The sequence below is a fragment of the Pteropus medius genome, unplaced genomic scaffold (genome assembly GCF_902729225.1).
Source record: "Pteropus medius unplaced genomic scaffold, Ma_sr-lr_union100, whole genome shotgun sequence".
Taxonomy (NCBI): Eukaryota; Metazoa; Chordata; class Mammalia; order Chiroptera; family Pteropodidae; genus Pteropus; species Pteropus medius.
In genome coordinates, this window is record NW_024342471.1 from 3,726,222 (window position 1) to 3,746,085 (window position 19,864).

Below are 19,864 nucleotides of genomic sequence, written 5' to 3' on the forward strand. Positions count from 1 at the left end.
CTCTAGTTCCTGTGGGCTGTTCATGGCATGAACATCCTGCTGTGCTGAGGGTGAGGCATGTGTTTAAATGTGTATTTCTTATGCAAGGTGGTGCCTAAACATAAACCACCTACTTCTGATGACTGGTGGTGAAGGAAGCAGCTTTCTGTTCCAGCCTAGGAGAAAACCGTGGATGGTGAGGGGGAGACAGGACATCAGGCTCCAGAGTAGAGCCTTCCTATGGGCTTGTCAAGGGTAATTTTGACTCATTTGGTGTCATAAGTATTAACTATAGAACCTAAATTCCAAGTAAGGTAACTCTGCTATTTCTGTCAACAATGGGCACTTGGAGTACCCGGAGTTAGGAAGTGCCACATGCATTGTTTGGAAGGCCATCTGGGAGCCCACAGTCTATGTAGTAAGAGAGAGAAGGAGCAGATGTAGGTACCCACAGTCTGAGATAGAAACATAAACTTCCAAAGGGAAAAGAAGAGATAGCTTACAGTTAAAGCAGTGGTTTTCAGCCCTGGTTGCTCATTAGTGTCAGGGAGTTTTCAACAGTTTCTTGCCAGGCTGCACCTTGGACTAATTCAATCAGAATCTTAGAGGGGTTCCTCAGTAGGAGATTTAATGTGCAGCCACCAGTGAGAACCAGTGAAGGAGGTGAGGGAGGGGTGCAGAGTCAGGCCATAAGGTTTCAAGTAAATAAAATCCCCACTGGAAGGGGCTTCTGACATAGCAAGATAGCAGCTCCAGGTTTCCTTCATTCTTTCCCTCAACTGTCCTCAGCCACTGCCACCCAGGTAGCAAGATGGCTGTGGTGGCCCCAGCCACCCCTCCATTCTACCATCAGGACACTGCCCACTGGCTAGGAATGAGGAAAAGGCACATCACTTCCTCACAGCCTCTGAGATTCTTTATGTCCCAAGGGCTTACCGTAGAGGAAAGAACTTATAACCCTTTGTGTGTTACCTGGTGATCCATCTGCTAATCTATCAATTGAACTATTAAAATAGTAAGCAGCTTTTCTAAATATGAACAAACTGCTTTCACAACTAATAAATGAAAACTTTCAAGTTTAACCACTTACAATTTTTTAAGCATTTAAACATTATTATTTAAATACCTCTAAGCAATTAAAGGTCCCAAATTTAATATATGAAATTATTTTAAATTGCTTTTATGCCTTAAAAAATAGGTCAGACCACATAGTATTAAAGTTAGTACATTACTGATCTGTACATACAATACTAAAACTGATTATAAACATTTCAATACTGTGGACTTATATTTGCTTATTCATTAGCTCTATTTTTATTTTTATTTCTTCCTGAGGGTACAGTTTTCACCTGGAGCACTAGGGTGATTATCTCAGGTGGCCAAGGATGTAGATATGACTGAAGGATGGTGATTCAGAACCAGGAGTCCAGGACCTCACTGTGATCCTGTCTGAGTTCTTTATCCCTTGTATGACTCCTCTTTCATAGTTAGATTTTCCCCCTCCATCAGGAACTCAAGACTGTTGGCTTCAACCAATCAGATAAATTTTGATTTTTATAACTCCCAAGTTACAAAACGCTTGTTATGCTTGTTCTGGATACCTTATCTTCGCAGCCCAGCCCAACAGGTCTGTTTTAATATCACTTGCTTCCAGTAGAGTCCATTCGAGTTCAGTTTGGTTCTATCAGAATGTCTCTTTTTTATGTACCTTCAAGGCCTATTATTGACAAACTTGTGATTAGAGAGCCATATAATGCAGCTTGTCTTTTCAAACATCGTTATTTATAAGATTGGCCATGAGTTGAAAAATTTAAAAAGCTGAGTACTGGATACATGGAGGTTATATATGTTTAAAATTTCCCGTAAAAAGCTTAACGTTAAAAACAGTCCTAGATGGCTTCATGTATCCTTGAGTCAAACTGAGCCCCAGAAAAGGGGCCAAAAAAGCTGGGCCATGTGAGGCCACCAATAGTCACTCCATTCAACCAACAATTAAGTGACTGCCCTGGCTGCCACAGTGGCACCAGTGCAGGATGCATGTTGAACCTTTTAAGATGAATATTATTCAAACAAATCCAAAAATATGTTAAAAGAAAACACAAAAACACTGGGATAATCTATGGATAGCCTGAGTAATGAGGAGCAGGACCCCATGCCAGTGAGCAAAACATGGCCCATCCACAAGTGGGTGGTGGCAGGAGTAGTGAGTTTTTTGGTTTTTTGTTTTTTTTTTTAACGCCTACAGCACCCAGTCTGTGGTATTAGTCTAACAGGGAGACCAGAAATCACCCAGCCAGCAAGTACACAGCCAAATGTCAGTGTTCCAGGCCAAGTAGGGGACAGGTGCAGAGAATGTAAAGGCTGGTGGTTCACTGAGGGGCACGGAGTGTTGGATAGAGATAAGGAGGGATGGGATGGAGTAGGAGGTTGGGACTATGAGCCCAGGGATTTGGGCTATATTTGGGGGAAGGATATTTAATTATTACTTTGAGTCAATACTCATTTCTTAAACCTTTGCAATCATTGTCATTACTTCATTCGTTCCTCCCTCCACACCCCTGTGTACTGTTTGAGGGTACCACCATTAGCCTTCATGGGTGCATGCCCCAGACACCTCTAGTCCCAAGTGCTGGCCCCAAGATTGGAGACAACTATTGCAACAGGCTGTGTTTTTCAAAATTTTTTTTATGGTCTCTCTCAATAAGGAATCTTTTACATTAAGGACATATGTGTGTGCATATATACAGATAACTGAAGCAAAGTTTCACAGTGGTCCTTCACTTACCATGGCTTAATGCATGTTGATATTTGCTTCTCGATTCTGTCTCCTTGCTGATGGTGGTTAAATTGACTTAATAACCCACTAACAGATCTCAGCCTACAATTTGAAAAACAGGATTCTAAGGAGCCTGTTCCTTTTATATTGAGGACAGGCCTGAGGATCAGTATCTCGATAAGAGTTGTGTATCATATATAACTTGCCAAAAGAGTTGTACCAAAAGCAATTTATATTACAGTAGTGACATTGAAAAATAGTTTTACTTGGTTTATTCTGATAACATACATAATTTTTGGCTGGTTAATATATTATTTGGTTACTCATTCTAGCAAAATGTGTAAGGGAACCTTATGAGAGAATCTCCCAAATACCAATACTGTAACGAACTTATTTAAATATAACCTTTTGCATGGAACCTGCTAGATTGACACTGACTGGTTTTAGTTATTTTAACTTTCTTATATGATTTTACAATTTGACTTAATTTCTAACATGATACAAAAGACACATTCATAATAGTGATACCAAAACTAAAACTAGTAATGTTCCAACTGTAGCATAACTGAGTAACTGAAATTTAATACCTCTGTTGTTTTATTTCCCTTTAACTATTTCTCATCAACAAGGTAGATCACGTCACTTTGTTGCTGAGCTAAACCCCACAGTTCACATAACTCAAATAACAGTGTAGTTGTATAGACACATGCTTGATGTCTAGTTCGGCAGTTGTCTTGGTGCCTTTTTAGTTTGTATATATTGCCTCACCTCAAAATAAGACCATAGTAACAAATATGAATAGATGAGAAATTATTTAACCTGTAATCATCGGGAAATTCTTGTTTTCCCACGTCTTAGCTACTATCCCTGCTGGGTGATAGCAACTCAGGAGAGGAAAAGTGGGCAAATGGTGAGTGAAGGACACATGGAAAGTTTGGGCCCCAAAGGCAGGTAATAAAAGTTTTATTTAACTACCACTATGTCTGTCTGCAGTGATAATGTAAAAGGAGGCTTTCTGCTGGGCAAATTTATCCTAGCTTTTACAAAAACAAAATCTGGTAACATTTTTGGAGCTTGCATGTTTCCATAAAATTGATTAAAGATTTGGACATGACCACAATTTCCATGATGCAATAATCATTTTATTATTATTCTGCTTGGTGCTTTAAGAAGGACCAACATGCTTCACAATAGGTGTAAGTACATAAAACTCACTTGGGATGGTGGGCGGAGTGGTGGTTTGTATTCCTTTTGACTTTGTTTCTTAATATCTTGCAATAAGGTTTATATCGTATAGGTACAGATAAGTTTCTGTTAGTATTACATAAACAAAGCATCGATTATGTAAAAACAAAAAAAATGTTACAGAGGGACTCAGGAATGTAGAATTATAAACCATCTTCTAAAGTAAAATATGCAATTTGTAAAGAATAGTGGTTAAAAAAAGGAGAATGAAGTCTAATAATTTTTTGTATTTTTCCTTTTTTATTTTTTACAGGCTGTGTGTGTGTGTGTAAATATCAGCTAATCAGCTTATAAAACAGCTTGTAAAAGACTCCAACATACTTGGATCATAACTATTTCAGTTAGTTTTTTATTGGTTTAGATAACCTCCAAGACTTTTACTGGTTACTCTCAGGAATTTTTGGCCCAATTCCAGAGGTTATTTCCTCATAAAGCAAATGCAGCTGTAAAAAGATTTAATACAAACATCCAAACTTTTGCATGGATTAAATTGCCTTGTCTGCCCCTGAAATTTGGTGTTTGGAGGTAACTGGGATTCCCACATCATCCCAAAGAAGGTACAAGTCTCCTGGATTACTTGGTGGGTTGGATCCCAAAGGATCACAATAGTCTGCTAATTTGATTTTGATTTGCATCTCTTGAATATCAGCAGGGCTGATGATATTTTCAACTGTTTATTGGCCATTTGTGTTTTGTGAATGATCTATTTCTATCTTTTACCCATTTATGTATAGATCCAGGGTTTTTGCAATTTTATTCATCATTTAGCAAATGAATGCTGAGTGTTTATTTTATGCTTGCATTGGTTTTCTAGTGCTGCTATTACAAATTCCCACAAACTTAGTGGTGTAAAACAACACAAATTTATTATAGTTCTGTAGGTTAGAATTCCAACACGGGTCTTACTGAGCTAAAAATCAGGGTTGGGCTGTGTTCTTTTTGGAAGCTATTTTTTTGTCTTCGAGAGGTCACCACATTTCTTAGCTCATGAACCCCCTTCCTCCATCTGTAAAACTGGCTATGTTGCAGCTTTCTAACCATTCTTCTGTAATCACATCTCCCCCGGCTCTCTCTGCCTTCCTCTTCCACTTTTAAGGATGCTGTGATTACTTTGGGCCTACCTAGATAATCCAGGATAATCTCCCTATTTTAGGGTTATCTGATTAGAAACCTTATTCTATTTACAATCTTTATTCTTTTTTGCCATGTAACCTAATGTAGTCATAGGTTCTGGGGATTAGGACTTGGACATCTTTGGGGCCATCATTCTGCTTAGAATATTAAGACGGAGATATGGAACTTTTAGAAAAGGATCCTGTCTGCATAGATGTTACAAACGAGAGGAGAAGACAGATAATTAATCAAGCACAGTTTTCTTCTTTTATATCATTTGTCAAATTTTGGCATTAAGATTATTCTACTTTTATAAAGTGAATGTGGGACCTTTTCATCTTTTCCTATGATTTGGAGTGAGCTCTATAAAGCTGTATAGATGAGTAGAACTCAGCTGTAATACAATCTAGGGCTAGTGCCATTTAAAAGATGGTTCTTCAATTCCTTTTGTAGTTATTAATCTTATTAAAATCATAATTAAAATAATGTTTAAGTAGCTTTTTCTATTTAGAAGCTTTAGTGCAACAAAATAAAATCTTGAAAAGATTATTTTATTATAGATAAATCGATTGCATCCTAAAAACCTCCAGATATACAGTTGGCTTACTCCCTCCTCTCCAAGTCTGTAACTTGAATGTCACCTTTTCAGTGAGGCCTTCCACTTTATCCCCAGCAATGTCAACTTCTTAGTACTTAACCACTTTCTAATCCACTATATATTTTACTTACCGTCTCCTTCCACTAGAATGCAAATTACATTGGGTCAGGGATTTTTGAGTAAATATTTAATATCTCAATAGTCTGCTCTTTCTAAATTTTCAGAGCTTATTCACCTGTTTATTCTTTTAAGCAGACTTCTTTGTTTTTACAAAAGTAATACATGCTTATCATAAAAAATGCAAGCATTACAGAAGTTCCTAGAGCCCTCTCTTCCACTTTATCGTACCCTGCAATCTCACCATCTCAAGGTAGCTGCTGTTAATAGTTTGATGTGTATCTTTCCAGACTTTTCTATGCATGTTCATGTACATTCTTTTAAAAATAATAGAAAAATGTCAATGGCCATGCTACCTTGAACGAGCCCGATCCCATCTGATCTCGGAAGCTAAGCAGGGTCGGGCCTAGTTAGTACTTGGGTGGGAGACCACCTAGGAAGACCAGGTGCTGTAGGCATAAAAAGAATAATAATAATAGAAAAGTTATATTATGAATACATGATTCTGCTACTTACTTTTTTCACTTAATATAGTCAACTTTCTATCTCAATACATAGACATTCATGTCATTCTTTTAAATAGCTTTCTATTGTTACATTGCATGGGATGCATTGTGATTCATATAATCAATCTATTAATAGATTGATGTATTTAGGTTAAAAAAAATTTTTTTTGCTATTACAGTAAGTACATCAGTGACTATCTTCATGCATCTCTCATATTACTTGTGATGGCATTTCTTCCCAGAAATGGAATTGCTGGGTCAGAGGACATACACATTTCACATTTTTATATATTACCCAGTTGTCCTCCAAAAAGTTATAGCAATTTATACTCTCAAAAACACTGAGTTCCTGTTTCCCTACAGCCTCACTCACATGGGGTATCATCAGTCTTCTTAATTTTTGTCAGTTTGATAGACTGGCTTCTTATTTTTTATTTTCTCAGCTTTCTTAAGATGACAGATTCTTGTTTTAATCGCCTCCCCTTTACTCTATTGATAAGGGAGCGATTTCCACCATAAGGTTATGGGGATGGCCAGACAATACCTGACACTGGACAGATAAGTTTGACAGTAATTTATTATTTACATATCCTCACAGGTCAGGGGATGAGGACACTAGGGCCACACAGGTGTTGTATTGGGGACTATAGTAAACAACCAGAGGCTGTGAGGGGCAGGCTTTATAGCAGTAAGAGGGTGAGGTGCCCCCTGGTTCCTGCAGGGATGCAATTCTGCTGGCTAACAGGGAACTGAAACCTGCTACTCAGAGATAAGCAGGAGCTGCACCTGGTCCATTTGATAAGGATTGTTTGGCTAGGGCAACTTTTGTTTAGGCCATTCGAGGCCCTCCTGCTTTCACCAGATGTCAGGGTGGCACAAACTACTAAATCTAATTTCAACTGTTCCTGGTTAATTACAAAGGTTCTTTTACTGATTTTTTGAATGATTTTTAGCCATCTACTATGACGATTGTTTTTTCTCATTTAACAATCTCATGGGTTATTAATTTCATATACAATGATATTTTATTTCCTTGAGTTATGTTTAGGAATTTTTTCCCTCTGAATTATACTGTCTTTTTTTGGGAATTGGTGTAAGGAAAATTGTAGCTTCATAAAACGAAATAGCATACTAACTTTTCTGGGCTCTTATTGATTTATAGAGTGAGGATTATCTATTCATGGAAAGTTTGAGAGAATTCTTCCATTAAACCATCTGAGCCCAGAACCTTTTTTGGACATATTTCTCGGATAATGTTTTCGACCTCTTATTTTTAAATTTTACTTTCTGGAAAATGGTCCACTTTGTCAAGATTTTCATATACATTGGAATAGAGTCAGATGTGGTATTCTCTTATTTTCCTGTTGTTCTTAAGATGCAAAGCCACATTTTCTATGAAATAAGAACAGAGAACTAAAAAGAGAGATCGAGATCAAGACAGGTGAGGTAGAAATTGGCTAAAATGAAAGGAAAAAAGCAGAATTAAATATCTTATTGGAGAAAGCAAAGAGTACCCTTGACTTTGAAGAAAATTAAATCTGCGATGGTGGAGAAAAACTTGAGATACTCTCCCCGAATGCAGATAAAAAGAACAGAGGTTTAACTGACAATGTGATAATTTTAGGGGAGAAAAAAACAAAATGCTCTGTTCACAGAATGGACAGGAACATATTAGAAGAAAACTTTTCTAAGCTGAAAAGATCTTTAATTTCTGGAAAATTAATAGAAAAAGGCTTATATGGGTAAGATGTTTGACTTTTGAGGATAAAAAGTCCCAAAAAACATCAGGCAAATTGCTCACCTAAAACAGACCAGCCCAGATTTTCTACAATTTTTTTTTAAAGATATAATTGACATATTACAATTGACCCTTGAACAATGGTGAGATTAGCGGTGCCAATTACCCACACACTGGAAAATGTGTATATAACTTTGACTCCCCCAAAACTTAACTACTGATAGCCTACTATTGACCAGAAGCCTCACGAATAACAAACAGTTCATTAGCACATATTTTGTGTGTCATACATTTTTCTGGACTTCAAATGGCACCATGTATGGTTCGTATGTGTTCGTAAGTGTTGACAAATTTTAACTTTTTATAATAGATTTATATATATTTTATAGTAGTAATTGATAAAATAGATTGCTTGTATTTTATGTATTCGTGCATAAAAAAGTCATACTTGACTTTTTTCATGATATTTCTAGGTTCATCTGCAAGTTTTTTCAAATTGTCACAAATCTCAAAAAAATTTTCCAATGTTTATTGAAAAAAATCCACTTATAAGTGCACCTGCGCAGTTCAAACCCGTGTTGTTCAAGGGTCGACTATATTAGTTTCATGTGTACTTGCTACCATTTTAAAAGCCAAAAGAAAACGGGATAAGGACTAGAGAGTCTTGAAGGGAAAAGCTTGAGACTTAAGAATTCTACAGTTAAGCCATCACATATGTGTCCTGTAGAATGAATTCTAACCCTGGACAAAGGCTTAAAAAAACATAACATTGAGGAATCCTCCTGGAAATCACCAGTGAAGTGAGAGAAAGGTCTAAATGAGGAATAAAAAAATTAGAGCGTAAAACTGGCAGTGAGATTGATACCGATTACACAAAATGTTGACAAAAGCCAAAAACAATGATTCAAATGATTTAGTGGCTTAAAAAAAGTGTAAACAAAAGCCGGGTCTATCATCCTGGATTAAGTGGACACATACAAGTAGGTATGAGGGTAGCAGGCCAAGAGATGGGAAGGCACATTAAATTTCTCATTACATGAGGAATATAAAAATGAATGATTTGTTATTGACTAATAATTTGTGAAATATAAACTTTTTATTTGATATTTACAGGCCACCACCAGAAGAATTAAAAACAGGCTTTCTGCCTTGCAAAACACTATAGAAGATAAATGCAAATATAGAAAAATTCAGAAAACAGGAAATAGCAAGAAATAAAAACTATAAAATAGGATGACAGAAAACCAAACAAATCAGCTATAACAGCAGAGATACAATGGGTTAAATCTCAGCCAGAGTGAAGGCGCTGTGGTTTTTAGGGCAGGCCCTTTGTACCCCCAGGCTTTTGCTAGTACTGAACCTTAGGCTTGGCTTTCGTCAAGGCTAAGGTCCCAGTTCCAGGTAGACCTCTTCAGTACTCCTGGGCTACCAGGGGCGGAATGAGCACTCTCCACAGAACACGGCACGCGCGTGGGAAGCTGAAGCTCCGGGGCAGGGAGGAAGTCGCCACCTCTCTCACCACCCGATGCAGCGTGCGGGACGGGGTCGGGCCTCGTGTCAGGTGCAGGGCACAAGGTGAAAGCACTCAAACCCTGCTGAACTGTAATGTATGTCATTTTCCTCATCGCCCGCCTTTTCCCCCGGACGGTGAACCTTCGCGAGCAGCAAGTTTCAAATAGGCTGTTTGCTGACGGACGCAGTCACGACCCCTCGAAGCCTCCCACATGCCCGCTTGCGGTCTCGGCGCGGGGCCGGATCTTCCCTCCACTGTGTCTGATCCAGCGGTGACGCTTTGCCCCGCCCCCACCTTGCAGACTTGCAAGATCTCACGGTGTCAGGTGGGAGGCCGCGTCGGAAGCTGGAGAAGAATAGGGCTCAGGGCTCGGCGTCGGGAGCTCCTTCCCCAAGCCAGAGGTGCTCCTCACTGTCGCCAAAGATGTGGGGTTCAAGGAGGGCGTGGTACCACTGGATTTGTTGGAGAGACTGGGGGCTGAGCCCAAGGGTCTTGGCGGGTAACCGGCGACGAGGAAAGGAGCTTGAGGCAGACTCGCGGCGCCCTGGAGTAGGTTTAAACAGAGGGGTCTCAAGCGCAGGCTAGGACGCAGCGACCAAGGGGTTAAGGCGCTCCGCTCCGCCCCAGCCCCGGGATTGGTGGCCTCGGGAGGCGTGGCTGGAGGGCGGGTCCACGTTTGCCGCAGCCGCGGGTGGGCGGGGCCCGGGCGGGGAGCGGGAGGGGCGCGGAGCGGAGCCGGGCCCGCGCCGCGCGCCCCGCCGGGCGGGCTTCGGGCTGCGCCAGCGAGCCGGGCGGGTGGCGTCGGAGCCGAAGACCCCGCACCGGACCCTGAGGCAGCGAGTAAGTGAGACAGGCCCACCACGGCGTCCCTCTCGGCTCCGACCTGTCGCGGTGCCCACTGCACCGCGAGGCTCGTCGGACCGGACCCGGAGCTGGGGAGGGGGCGCGTCCCGCTGCTAGGGTCCCGGGGGGGGAGGGGAGTGGAGATGAGACCGATGATGTCATGGATGCTTCGCCGGGCCCGGGGGGAGGTGGCGGCCGGAGGGGGTGCGGCCCGGATTATGTCACCTCTTCCCTCTGCGCCCCGCCCCCCGGGGCCACACGCGTTGATGGGGAGCACCGCGAGGTGCGGGTGGGATTTCCCCCACCGCAAAGACCCCCGGGCACCTTCTCAGGATGGCCTGAGGCCGGGGTCTCCATCTGTGGCGCTGCGGGCCGTGGGCTGCTGGTGAATGGCGAACACCCCCCACCCCCGTGCGGAGGCTCATGTGTGCCCGCGTGTGTGTGCTGGGGGGGCGGGCGCTGTCAGCCCCCTCAGTCCTGAAACATGGGCTTCATCACAGCCAGGATCTAGGGTATGGGCCCCTTCCCCGTTGTCGCCAAGGGAAGACGGATCTCCCCTCACACATCCCAACCAAGAAGTTCTGGAGACCTCTGCACCCCCAAAAGACCTACAGTGTCCCCGATCTCTCTTCTCCCTTAGTTCTTCCTCTCAGAAGCCCTTTCTGATTTTCCTGTCCAAATTCACTGCCTCTTTGCATTGCATATACTTAGCAGTCCCACACGCATCCTCTCTGCATCTCCTCAGTGCCAGGGCACAGAGACCCCCAAGACTTTGCCATCTGTGCACCCTGGGGCACACACAGGCCAGCCCCAGGGAAGCCTTAGACTGAAATCTCTCTGGATTAGCCTGAGCCAAGTGCTCCAAGGCCCCTCCCCACCATGGGCAATCAGGGATACTGTCCTGGGAGGCAGCATTTGGATTGGGCCTTGAAGGATGCAGGATGGGCACAGAGATCTGGGAAGAGATTGTGGAATGGAGAGGGGCTCAGGTCAGAGAAAATAAGATGAGCAGCAGAAGAGGCCTTGGGGGCCTGACTGCAAGCTCTGCTTTGGTTCTTGGGACAAAGAGGAATGCCAGGCATTTTACCCATAATACACTTACTTCTTAAGATTCCTGTAAGGTAGGTGTGAGAACTAGAGATGAAATAACCTGCACACAATTCCATCAGTGAGCTGGGATTTACACTTGGAGCTGATGCCTCCAGAACTGTCTAGTCTACTGTGCTTGGCACTGCTCATGGAAGAATTTGGGTAGAGCAGGGACAAGATTGGCTTTGCCCTTTAGAAAAAGTCCCCTGGCAGCTGCACGGGGGAGGGAGTGCAGGGGAAGAAAGGCCAGTGAGGAGCCCCCAGCAAGTGTGCTGGCAGGAGGGGCTACTGACATCTTTAGGGGGTGAAGACCTCTGAGACCCCAAGAAAAGGGTGGAGTGTTCCTAGCTTTGAGAGCTACAAAAGTAGGGAGCTGGGTGGTCACTGTGGGTTGGAGGGACCTGCCCATGTAACTGCAGGTAAAGTCCATTTGGCTCCTTCGTGACTGCTAATACTGTGTGTAATGTCCCAGGCACTGCGAGTTGGTGGGACAGAGATAGAGGCAGAGTCAGGCAAGTTGTTATCCCAGGTTGTTGAGCTAATGCCATGAGGCCACCTTTGCAGACCACACTAAGTTACCTAGGTCAATTTCTGCCTACCAGGAAAACATATGTCCCTCCTTGTCCTGCCAGCTCCCTGGTGGGGTTTTGAGGAAACAAGCTTGGAAGAGACAAAAGACAGGGAACACTTGCATGGAGTTGACTATGACAAATTAGAATTATGACAAGAAATTCTTTGGGGAGCGAGTCTTGAGGGAGAGCTGCTGTGGGTTGGCAGTCAAGAATTCCCCAGGTAGTGCCTGGGTATAAGAGGCTCAGGAAACAGTCCTGGGACCTCATTTCCATCCAGGACTCTGGGTATCTGAACCTGCCTGGGGACCACATACACTCCAGGGAAACAATAGGGCAGAGTGGCATATGAATAGCCTTAACCTATGGTCAGATTCTTCTTTCCTGGATCTCAGAGAAGGTAGTACTACATGTTTGTACTGCACCTTACAGTTTACAAACCACCTTCCCGAGCATTATTATCCCATCAGTCTCATGATCAGTAGGATCACTTTTGAGGTTTGCTCTTGCACAGACCCAAACCTCTGATGCAGCCCTCTTGCCTAGATTTCTGATCTTACTGTTGGTGGCTTCCTCCAGCATATCAACACACTCAGATTTCTACCATGTTTAATTTTAAAATTAGAAAAAAGCCCTTGAATCTCAAATCACTTAAATGACGACTTTCTTTGGCTTTCTTTTAGTGGGGAATCTTCCATCTTTCCCTCCAGACCCCTCTACTCCTGTAGTCTGGCTTTGCCTTGTACCACTTTTCTGAAACCATTCTCTCATAGACCCCAGTGATGTTTCCACCTGCCAAATCCAGGGCACACTCTCCAATGTCAATTTACCTGGCCCCTATTTAACACCAGAGCTGCCACCACATTCTTGAAGCACCCCCATCTCCTGGCCTTCTTCCTGCTCCTGCACTGCCTCCCAAGCCTCTGGGGCTCTGCCCACACTACCTTTTCTCCCATCCCCTGAACCCCATCTGTATGAAGTTTTGTCAGTTCCTCTTCCCACTGGTTTCAAGCCCAGGCCACACTCAGCCTCCATCCTCCCAGTCTTCTGCTGCTCCCTACACTGCACCAGGGGTGGTGAGAGAAGGGGGCCATGATTAGGGTAGGAGGGTGATTTCTGAATTGAGGGGTAGTGGGTTGGAGTATGCTGGGAGTGAAGGCAGAGCAGGGACTAGGGTGACGCATGAGAGTCCCTTATAGCACCAAAGTAAGGAGGCCCTTACTCCGTCTCAGGGTCTACACTTGCTGATCCTACACTTAAATTGTGCCCTAGGATACAGATTAGCCAAAGGAAGGAAGGTGGTAAAGTGCTGCTTTCCACACCTAGCGGCAGACTCTGAGAGAATGGAATTTCACAAAGACAGTGTGGATTGGCTTGGTGGTGAACTTTCCAACTACCTAAGGCTATAATTCCAGGTCTGGTGGCCAGAAGACTTCTGAAGGGCAAAAGCTTTGTCAGGCTTCCCTCGTCTGGGGCCTAATAGGACAGACACATTAGAAGTGGGCATCTGAGTAGAAGATAGTCTGAAGAGTGCTCAAGGGGTGGTGGTGTGCCACCTGGACCCCTTCACCTTGGTAGAGGAGGGCTCCCTGCCTGACTTCTGATGGAAGCAGGAGGTAAGGGCCTAAAGGGGGTCTGAAGGGAGCCCTTGCCATCTCTGGCACATGTATTTGAGCGACCACACCTGTAGCAGGAACTGCCTGCTGTCCTTGCTGGGCTGGATTATGCGGATCACTGGGGCAGGTGTTCCCAGGCGCGGACTTAAGACAAAGGAACCAGGAAGCGGGGCCTCCTGAGCACAGGTAACCCGAGGCCCTTTTGGCCCTGTACCTGTGGATTGGCCTTGAAGAGTGGGGGCGCATGCACACAGAGGGGCGCAGAGGACTTCACGGTGCCCTGAGCAGGGTCAAGGTCCACAGGGAGCGGGGTAGGGGAGTAATCCAGGAAGTCTTCCCGGAGGCGGTGAATTTTTAGCGCGGTTCCGCGGAATCCTCCAGGGCGCCGCTGGGTGCGACGGCCCCGCCCCTCCCCGCCCACTTGTTTGAAAGATAGGCCCTGAGAGAAGCAAGACGAGCCCCGGCAGCCGGTGGCATTGTGTCCTCCGCCCCAGCCTTGACCGGCTTTGGGGCCTCTGCCGAGATACTGGACACGGGGAGGGGTTCCTCCGTGCCAGGCCCCCATGCAGCAGACTTCAGACGACCTTCGGGAGGGCTCTCCGGCCATGCACTGCAGCTGCGGGGGGTGGGGCGTTGCTCCTGCCTCCGCCCCCCAAGACTCCAGTCTCCTCGCGCGCCAGCCGCCTGGGGGCGCCCGGCACGTGGCATCCCCACGAGGTATGTCCTTCATTCCTCCCATTTCACAGAGGAGAAAACTGCAGTTCGGGATGGCTCAGTCGGCCCGTCCAAAATCGCACAGCTGGTTCGGGCCGAGCCCCGACTTCAAGAGTGAGGCACATGGCCCCTGCAGACCGGGCCTCGGAGGATCCCAGGCTTGAGGACCCGTCGGCTCCCCAGCCCCCTTGGAAAGGCAAGGAGAGGAGCCTGCGCTGGTAGTGAGCCTCCACTTCTGCCCTTGACTGCAACACTCTAGGTTAGGGTGCCGGGAAGGACCCCAACCACAAGTTTTGGATAGGGGTGGGTTTCTCTCCTTTAACTTATGAGGTTTCCTTTCGGATTCAGGTACTGCTGTCCCTTCCAGCCCCATCTCCCTGCCCATGGGTTAGGATGTAAGGGCCCAGGTCCGGGGGGAAAAGAACTCTTAAGTTCTATGGGTTGCAGTAAATAATTGAGGGGGCCACTGAGTCTGGGAAGCTTGTAGGAGGAGGTGGGGTTGAGGAGTGGAATACCAAGCTGAGCAGTTGGGAAGGTATGTGTATGGTGTCCTGGGCTGGGTTGGGCTTTGTCAGGTGGGCAACAGGCAGCCCCATTACAAAGCAATCATTCTTACCCCAGCCCCATTCTTCCACCTGAGGTGTCTGAAACTCTTACACCCATTGTAGGGAAGAAGACACTGAGGGGTGGCGTGAGGGTGGTGCTGGGGCTGACTTGGCTTGGGTAGTGGGTGTGGGGGTGGGGCTGACCTATCTTGCCTTCCCACCTATGCCCACAGTGCACTTCTGGCTTAGTCATGGCGAAGCTGGAGACGTTGCCTGTGCGCGCTGACTCAGGGCGGGATCCCCTCCTGGCCTTTGCCCCGCGGCCCTCTGAGCTTGGACCCCCAGACCCTCGCCTGGCCATGGGTAGTGTGGGCAGTGGGGTGGCCCATGCCCAAGAGTTCGCCATGAAGAGTGTGGGTACCCGTACAGGGGGTGGGGGCGGCCAGGGCAGTTTCCCTGGTCCCCGTGGCAGCGGGGCCAGCAGGGAGAGGCCAGGCCGCTACCCGTCAGAGGACAAGGCTCTCGCCAACTCCCTCTACCTCAATGGCGAGCTGCGGGGCAGTGACCACACAGATGTCTGCGGAAATGTGGTGGGCAGCAGTGGTGGCAGCAGCAGCAGCAGTGGCGGCAGCAGTGACAAGGCCCCACCACAGTATCGTGAGCCCAGCCACCCACCTAAGCTCCTGGCCACCTCGGGCAAGCTAGACCAGGTCAGTCCCCAGGGCCTTTTTCTGGGAATGGGAGGCATCCCTAGAACTCTTTCTTGGAGTTTGGGTGATAGGTACCAGGAGGGAGGCTAGGCTGGGGAGCCGTGGAGTGGGGCCTTGGAGGCCAAATCCAGCTTGTGGGACCAGGTCAAAGCCTTGGCTTGGGGGTGCCATAAGGTAGAGACCCAGCCCTGAGCAACTCTTGGGATGGAGATCAATGGGAATGGGAGGTGAGACTGAACAGGTCTTGGCCAGAGGAAAGAGGCTGGGGTTAAGGCCCCATCCTGATGCCCGCTCCCCTTTCCTTGCTTTTATGCAGTGCTCAGAGCCACTAGTTCGGCCTTCTGCCTTCAAGCCCGTTGTACCCAAGAACTTCCACTCCATGCAGAACTTGTGTCCCCCACAGACCAATGAGACCCCTGAGGGACGACAGGGCCCTGGTGGCCTCAAGGGCGGACTGGACAAGTCTCGGACCATGACCCCAGCGGGCGGGGGTGGGGGCGGCCTCTCAGATTCAGGCCGGAACTCACTCACAAGCCTGCCCACGTACAGCTCCAGCTATAGCCAACACCTGGCACCCCTCAGTGCCTCCACGAGCCACATCAACCGCATTGGCACTGCCAGCTATGGTAGTAGTAGTGGCAGCGGCGGCAGCACTGGTGGTGGTGGGTTGGGCTACCAGGACCTGGCGACCTCCGACAGTGGGCGGGCCTCCTCCAAGAGCGGGTCATCCTCATCCATGGGGAGGCCTGGCCACCTTGGATCAGGAGAGGGCGGAGGTGGAGGCCTGCCATTTGCGGCCTGCTCACCACCCTCGCCTAGTGCTCTGATCCAGGAACTAGAGGAGCGCCTATGGGAGAAAGAGCAGGAGGTGGCAGCTCTGCGGCGGAGCCTGGAGCAGAGTGAGGCAGCGGTAGCCCAGGTGCTGGAGGAGCGGCAGAAGGCGTGGGAGCGTGAGCTGGCAGAGCTGCGGCAGGGCTGCAGCGGGAAGCTGCAGCAGGTGGCCCGCCGCGCCCAGCGTGCACAGCAGGGCCTACAGCTACAGGTGCTGCGGCTGCAGCAGGACAAGAAGCAGCTGCAGGAGGAGGCAGCCCGGCTGATGCGGCAGCGTGAAGAGCTTGAGGACAAAGTGGCCGCCTGCCAGAAGGAGCAGGCCGACTTCCTACCCCGGATGGAGGAAACTAAGTGGGAGGTGCGGGTTGGGGCTTTGGGCCTTCTCCCTCTACATCCTCTTCCTTCTGTCCACTGGAGAAACCCAGAATAGTAGCCCATCACAAGGGATGAGAAAGGAATGGGGGCGGGGGGCAAAATCAATTAGGAGTGTCTGTGAGGGCAAGAGGTGTCCCTGGGCTGGATGAGATTGGCATGTCTGTCCTGAGTCTGAATGGGCCCTGTGTGTCACTTCTGCCCAGTCTGATGCTTTGGGGAGCCCTGGGGAAGCTTGGTACCTCTGGGGCTGGATAGGAGAATGGGGTGGGGTGAGCAGAGCTCTATCTTCACTCTGGCTTCTCCCACCCGACCCTGCCCACTGCCCAGGTGTGCCAGAAGGCCGGGGAGATTTCCCTTCTGAAGCAGCAGCTGAAGGACTCACAGGCCGATGTGTCCCAGAAGCTGAGTGAGATTGTAGGGCTGCGCTCCCAGCTGCGGGAGGGCCGGGCCTCACTGCGGGAGAAGGAGGAACAGCTGCTCAGCCTGAGGGACTCCTTCAGCAGCAAGCAGGCCAGCCTGGAGCTGGCTGAGGGAGAGCTGCCTACCACCTGCCTCAAGCCAGCGCTGACTCCCGTGGACCCAGCCGAGCCGCAGGATGCACTGGCCACTTGCGAGAGTGATGAGGCCAAGATGCGCAGGCAGGCCGGCGTGGCCGCCGCTGCCTCCTTGGTCTCCTTGGAAGGGGAGGTGGATGCTGGTGGGGAGAATGGGACACGGGCCCTGCGGAGGGAGGTGGGGCGACTGCAGGCCGAGCTGGCAGCTGAGCGGAGAGCCCGGGAGCGCCAGGGAGCCAGCTTTGCTGAGGAGCGCCGCGTGTGGCTGGAGGAGAAGGAGAAGGTCATCGAGTATCAGAAGCAGCTTCAGCTGAGCTATGTAGAGATGTACCAGCGCAATCAGCAGCTGGAGCGCCGGCTGCGGGAGCGCGGGGCCGCGGGAGGTGCCAGCACGCCCACCCCCCAACATGGCGAGGAGAAGAAAGCCTGGACCCCCTCCCGCCTGGAGCGCATTGAGTCCACAGAAATCTGATCCCTGACCTGGGATTGTGGTCTTTTGATAAATGCCCTGTCAAAGGCCAGAGTCTCCAGTATCCCCTCCCACCATCTCTCTTCCCCATGCCAGTTTCCTCATATCCCCAGACCAAAGAGGTTCTCAAAGCAGCTGTGGCCAGATCAGATCCTTCACCTCCCTGTACTGAGTGCCCTCCCAGCTCCACCATTGCCCCCTGGGCAGCCCACTTGGATCCTCCTCCTGAGGAGGTAATGGGGAGGGCAGAGCGAGTGGGGATGAAGGGTCCAGGCTCCCTTTGTTGACACACCCTTGTTGGAGATAGAGGCGGCAGGCCTTCAGCACCATGAGGTGCCCTAGCCCCTTGATGGGTCTGAGCTGCTACTGTTGGCTACCCTGTGTCCAGTGATGCTCTCTGTGCTCACCTTCTAGGCCATGTAGCTTGAGGGGGCTTGCATGGGGTCTGCCGAAACTGACAGACCTTGGGCTCCTGGCCTCTCTCCTTCCTGCACTATTCTCCCTCCCTCTGGGCAGATTGGCAGGACAAGTAGAAGCAGATGGCCTGCCTGTGGTTGAGAGGGCTACCTGCCCAGCCCCTCCCCCCCAAGGTCTCTTTGGCTCAGGCCTCAGAGCTTGGCTTGGTCTTAAACGTGTGTCCATATGTGTGTGTTGGGGGATGGACGGGCTGAGGCTGGAGGCTCAGTGCCAGGGAAGATCTGCCTTCCTGTTCCTGGGAAGGGTCACCTGGAGGCTTCCTAGCTCTACCCAACCCCCCTTTTGGCCAGGATCTAAGGGCAACAGCCCCATCTGCTTGGCTAACCCCACACCCAAGGCCACTGTCTGGCTCTAACTACAGCTATTATGTGCTACCTGCCTCTCAGGCACTCCCCTCACCCAGTTCCTGAGGTCATGAGTGTCTGTAATGTCTTCCTGTGTCTTCCCCATTCTATTCCCTAGCTTCATGCTTTCATGGTCAGAACATCATTGTCCCAGGCCACCTCTTCCCCCAAACCTCACCTTTTCTTCCAGTAGAAAATTCTGCTTGATTTTTGGTGCACTGCCCACTTCCGAGCTCCACTGGGCCCAAGCCTAAGCCTGAGGCTCTTGTTTTGGGGGCAGGTGTGGTGGTGATTGTGATTGCCCTTGAGGAACAGGCTGACCTGAAAAGAACATTGACCCTTGGGTTCCCAGGGCCCCGAGGTAGCCCAGTGTTTGTCCGGGGTAGGCCTGGCATGGCCATCAATGGGAGTTGGGACAGCAATGTGACTTCCTCCTTTCTGGGCCCTCTCAGAGTCCATCTTCCCAAGATAGGAAGGGAAAGGCAAATTTCTAATTCACCAGCAATAAAAATTAGAGGAGGCTTGGGCCCTTAGTCCTGATATTTCTGTTTTTACTCTCTTCCTTCTACCCCCAAGACTGAGTTTGGGGGAAGGGCGGAGAGAGCTGGCAACTACTGTGAGCAAGTCCCCAACCCCTGACCAGCCTCCTCCCATGACTGGTGACTGTTTAACAAGCTGTGCATCCTCCACAAAAACAGGAGTGCCCCTCTGTGTGGCCTCTATCCCTTTGCACAGCCCCTTCCCGTGGCCCTCACCAGATTGCTGAACTGGTTTGGGGGCCATCCTGGCAATCACTGCCCATTCCACTGACCCCTCACTCCACCTGCCCTCGCACCTGGGCCTGGGCCAGAGGGGCAGGGGGAAGAGAAGGCATTAGTAGGGAAAAAAAAAGAAAAAGAAAAATATGAACAGACTCAGCTTTGGGACTTCCAACCACAAAATAAATTATATATAAATATATATAAATATATATCTCTACCATATGTGATAGAAAAACTTCATTTTCTTTTCCCAAAGAAATAAAATGGAGAATGGCTCCTGAGTGGCATTCTTTGGCCTGTTCGTGTCTTTGCAGATGTGGGAGGCCTGGGTGTGGAGGGCAAAGCCGGACTAAACAGATTTCCCAGAGGTGCCTTGAGACAA

The 19,864-nt window shown here is 48.2% G+C and overlaps 1 protein-coding gene and 1 pseudogene across 4 annotated transcripts; both read left to right on the forward strand.

The window, feature by feature from the left end:
* Positions 1-6,167: 6,167 nt before the first annotated feature.
* Positions 6,168-6,286, forward strand: LOC120604266 (uncharacterized; annotated as a pseudogene).
* A 3,985-nt stretch (positions 6,287-10,271) lies between these two features.
* LZTS3 (leucine zipper tumor suppressor family member 3) lies at positions 10,272-19,763 on the forward strand. Of its 4 annotated transcripts, none has more exons than XM_039863869.1 (5): positions 10,272-10,425; positions 14,449-14,719; positions 15,195-15,671; positions 15,988-16,860; positions 17,205-19,763. In XM_039863869.1, the coding sequence occupies exons 3-5, from the start codon at positions 15,213-15,215 to the stop codon at positions 17,901-17,903; spliced, it is 2,031 nt and encodes a 676-aa protein (XP_039719803.1). In that variant the 5' UTR covers positions 10,272-10,425; positions 14,449-14,719; positions 15,195-15,212; the 3' UTR covers positions 17,904-19,763. The 4 variants fall into 4 exon arrangements, with proteins under 4 accessions (XP_039719803.1, XP_039719802.1, XP_039719804.1 ...); XM_039863868.1 differs by having other exon boundaries at positions 14,449-14,675; XM_039863870.1 differs by having other exon boundaries at positions 14,449-14,634.
* The last annotated feature ends 101 nt before the right edge of the window (positions 19,764-19,864 follow it).

What these genes read in the sequence shown, in the direction of transcription:
- LZTS3 (XM_039863869.1), top strand. Translation starts at nt 15,213, where the DNA reads ATGGCGAAGCTGGAGACGTTGCCTGTGCGCGCTGACTCAGGGCGGGAT. An exon ending in CCTCGGGCAAGCTAGACCAG is followed by an intron (nt 15,672 to 15,987) that starts GTCAGTCCCCAG and finishes GCTTTTATGCAG; the next exon opens with TGCTCAGAGCCACTAGTTCG. An exon ending in TGGAGGAAACTAAGTGGGAG is followed by an intron (nt 16,861 to 17,204) that starts GTGCGGGTTGGG and finishes CCCACTGCCCAG; the next exon opens with GTGTGCCAGAAGGCCGGGGA.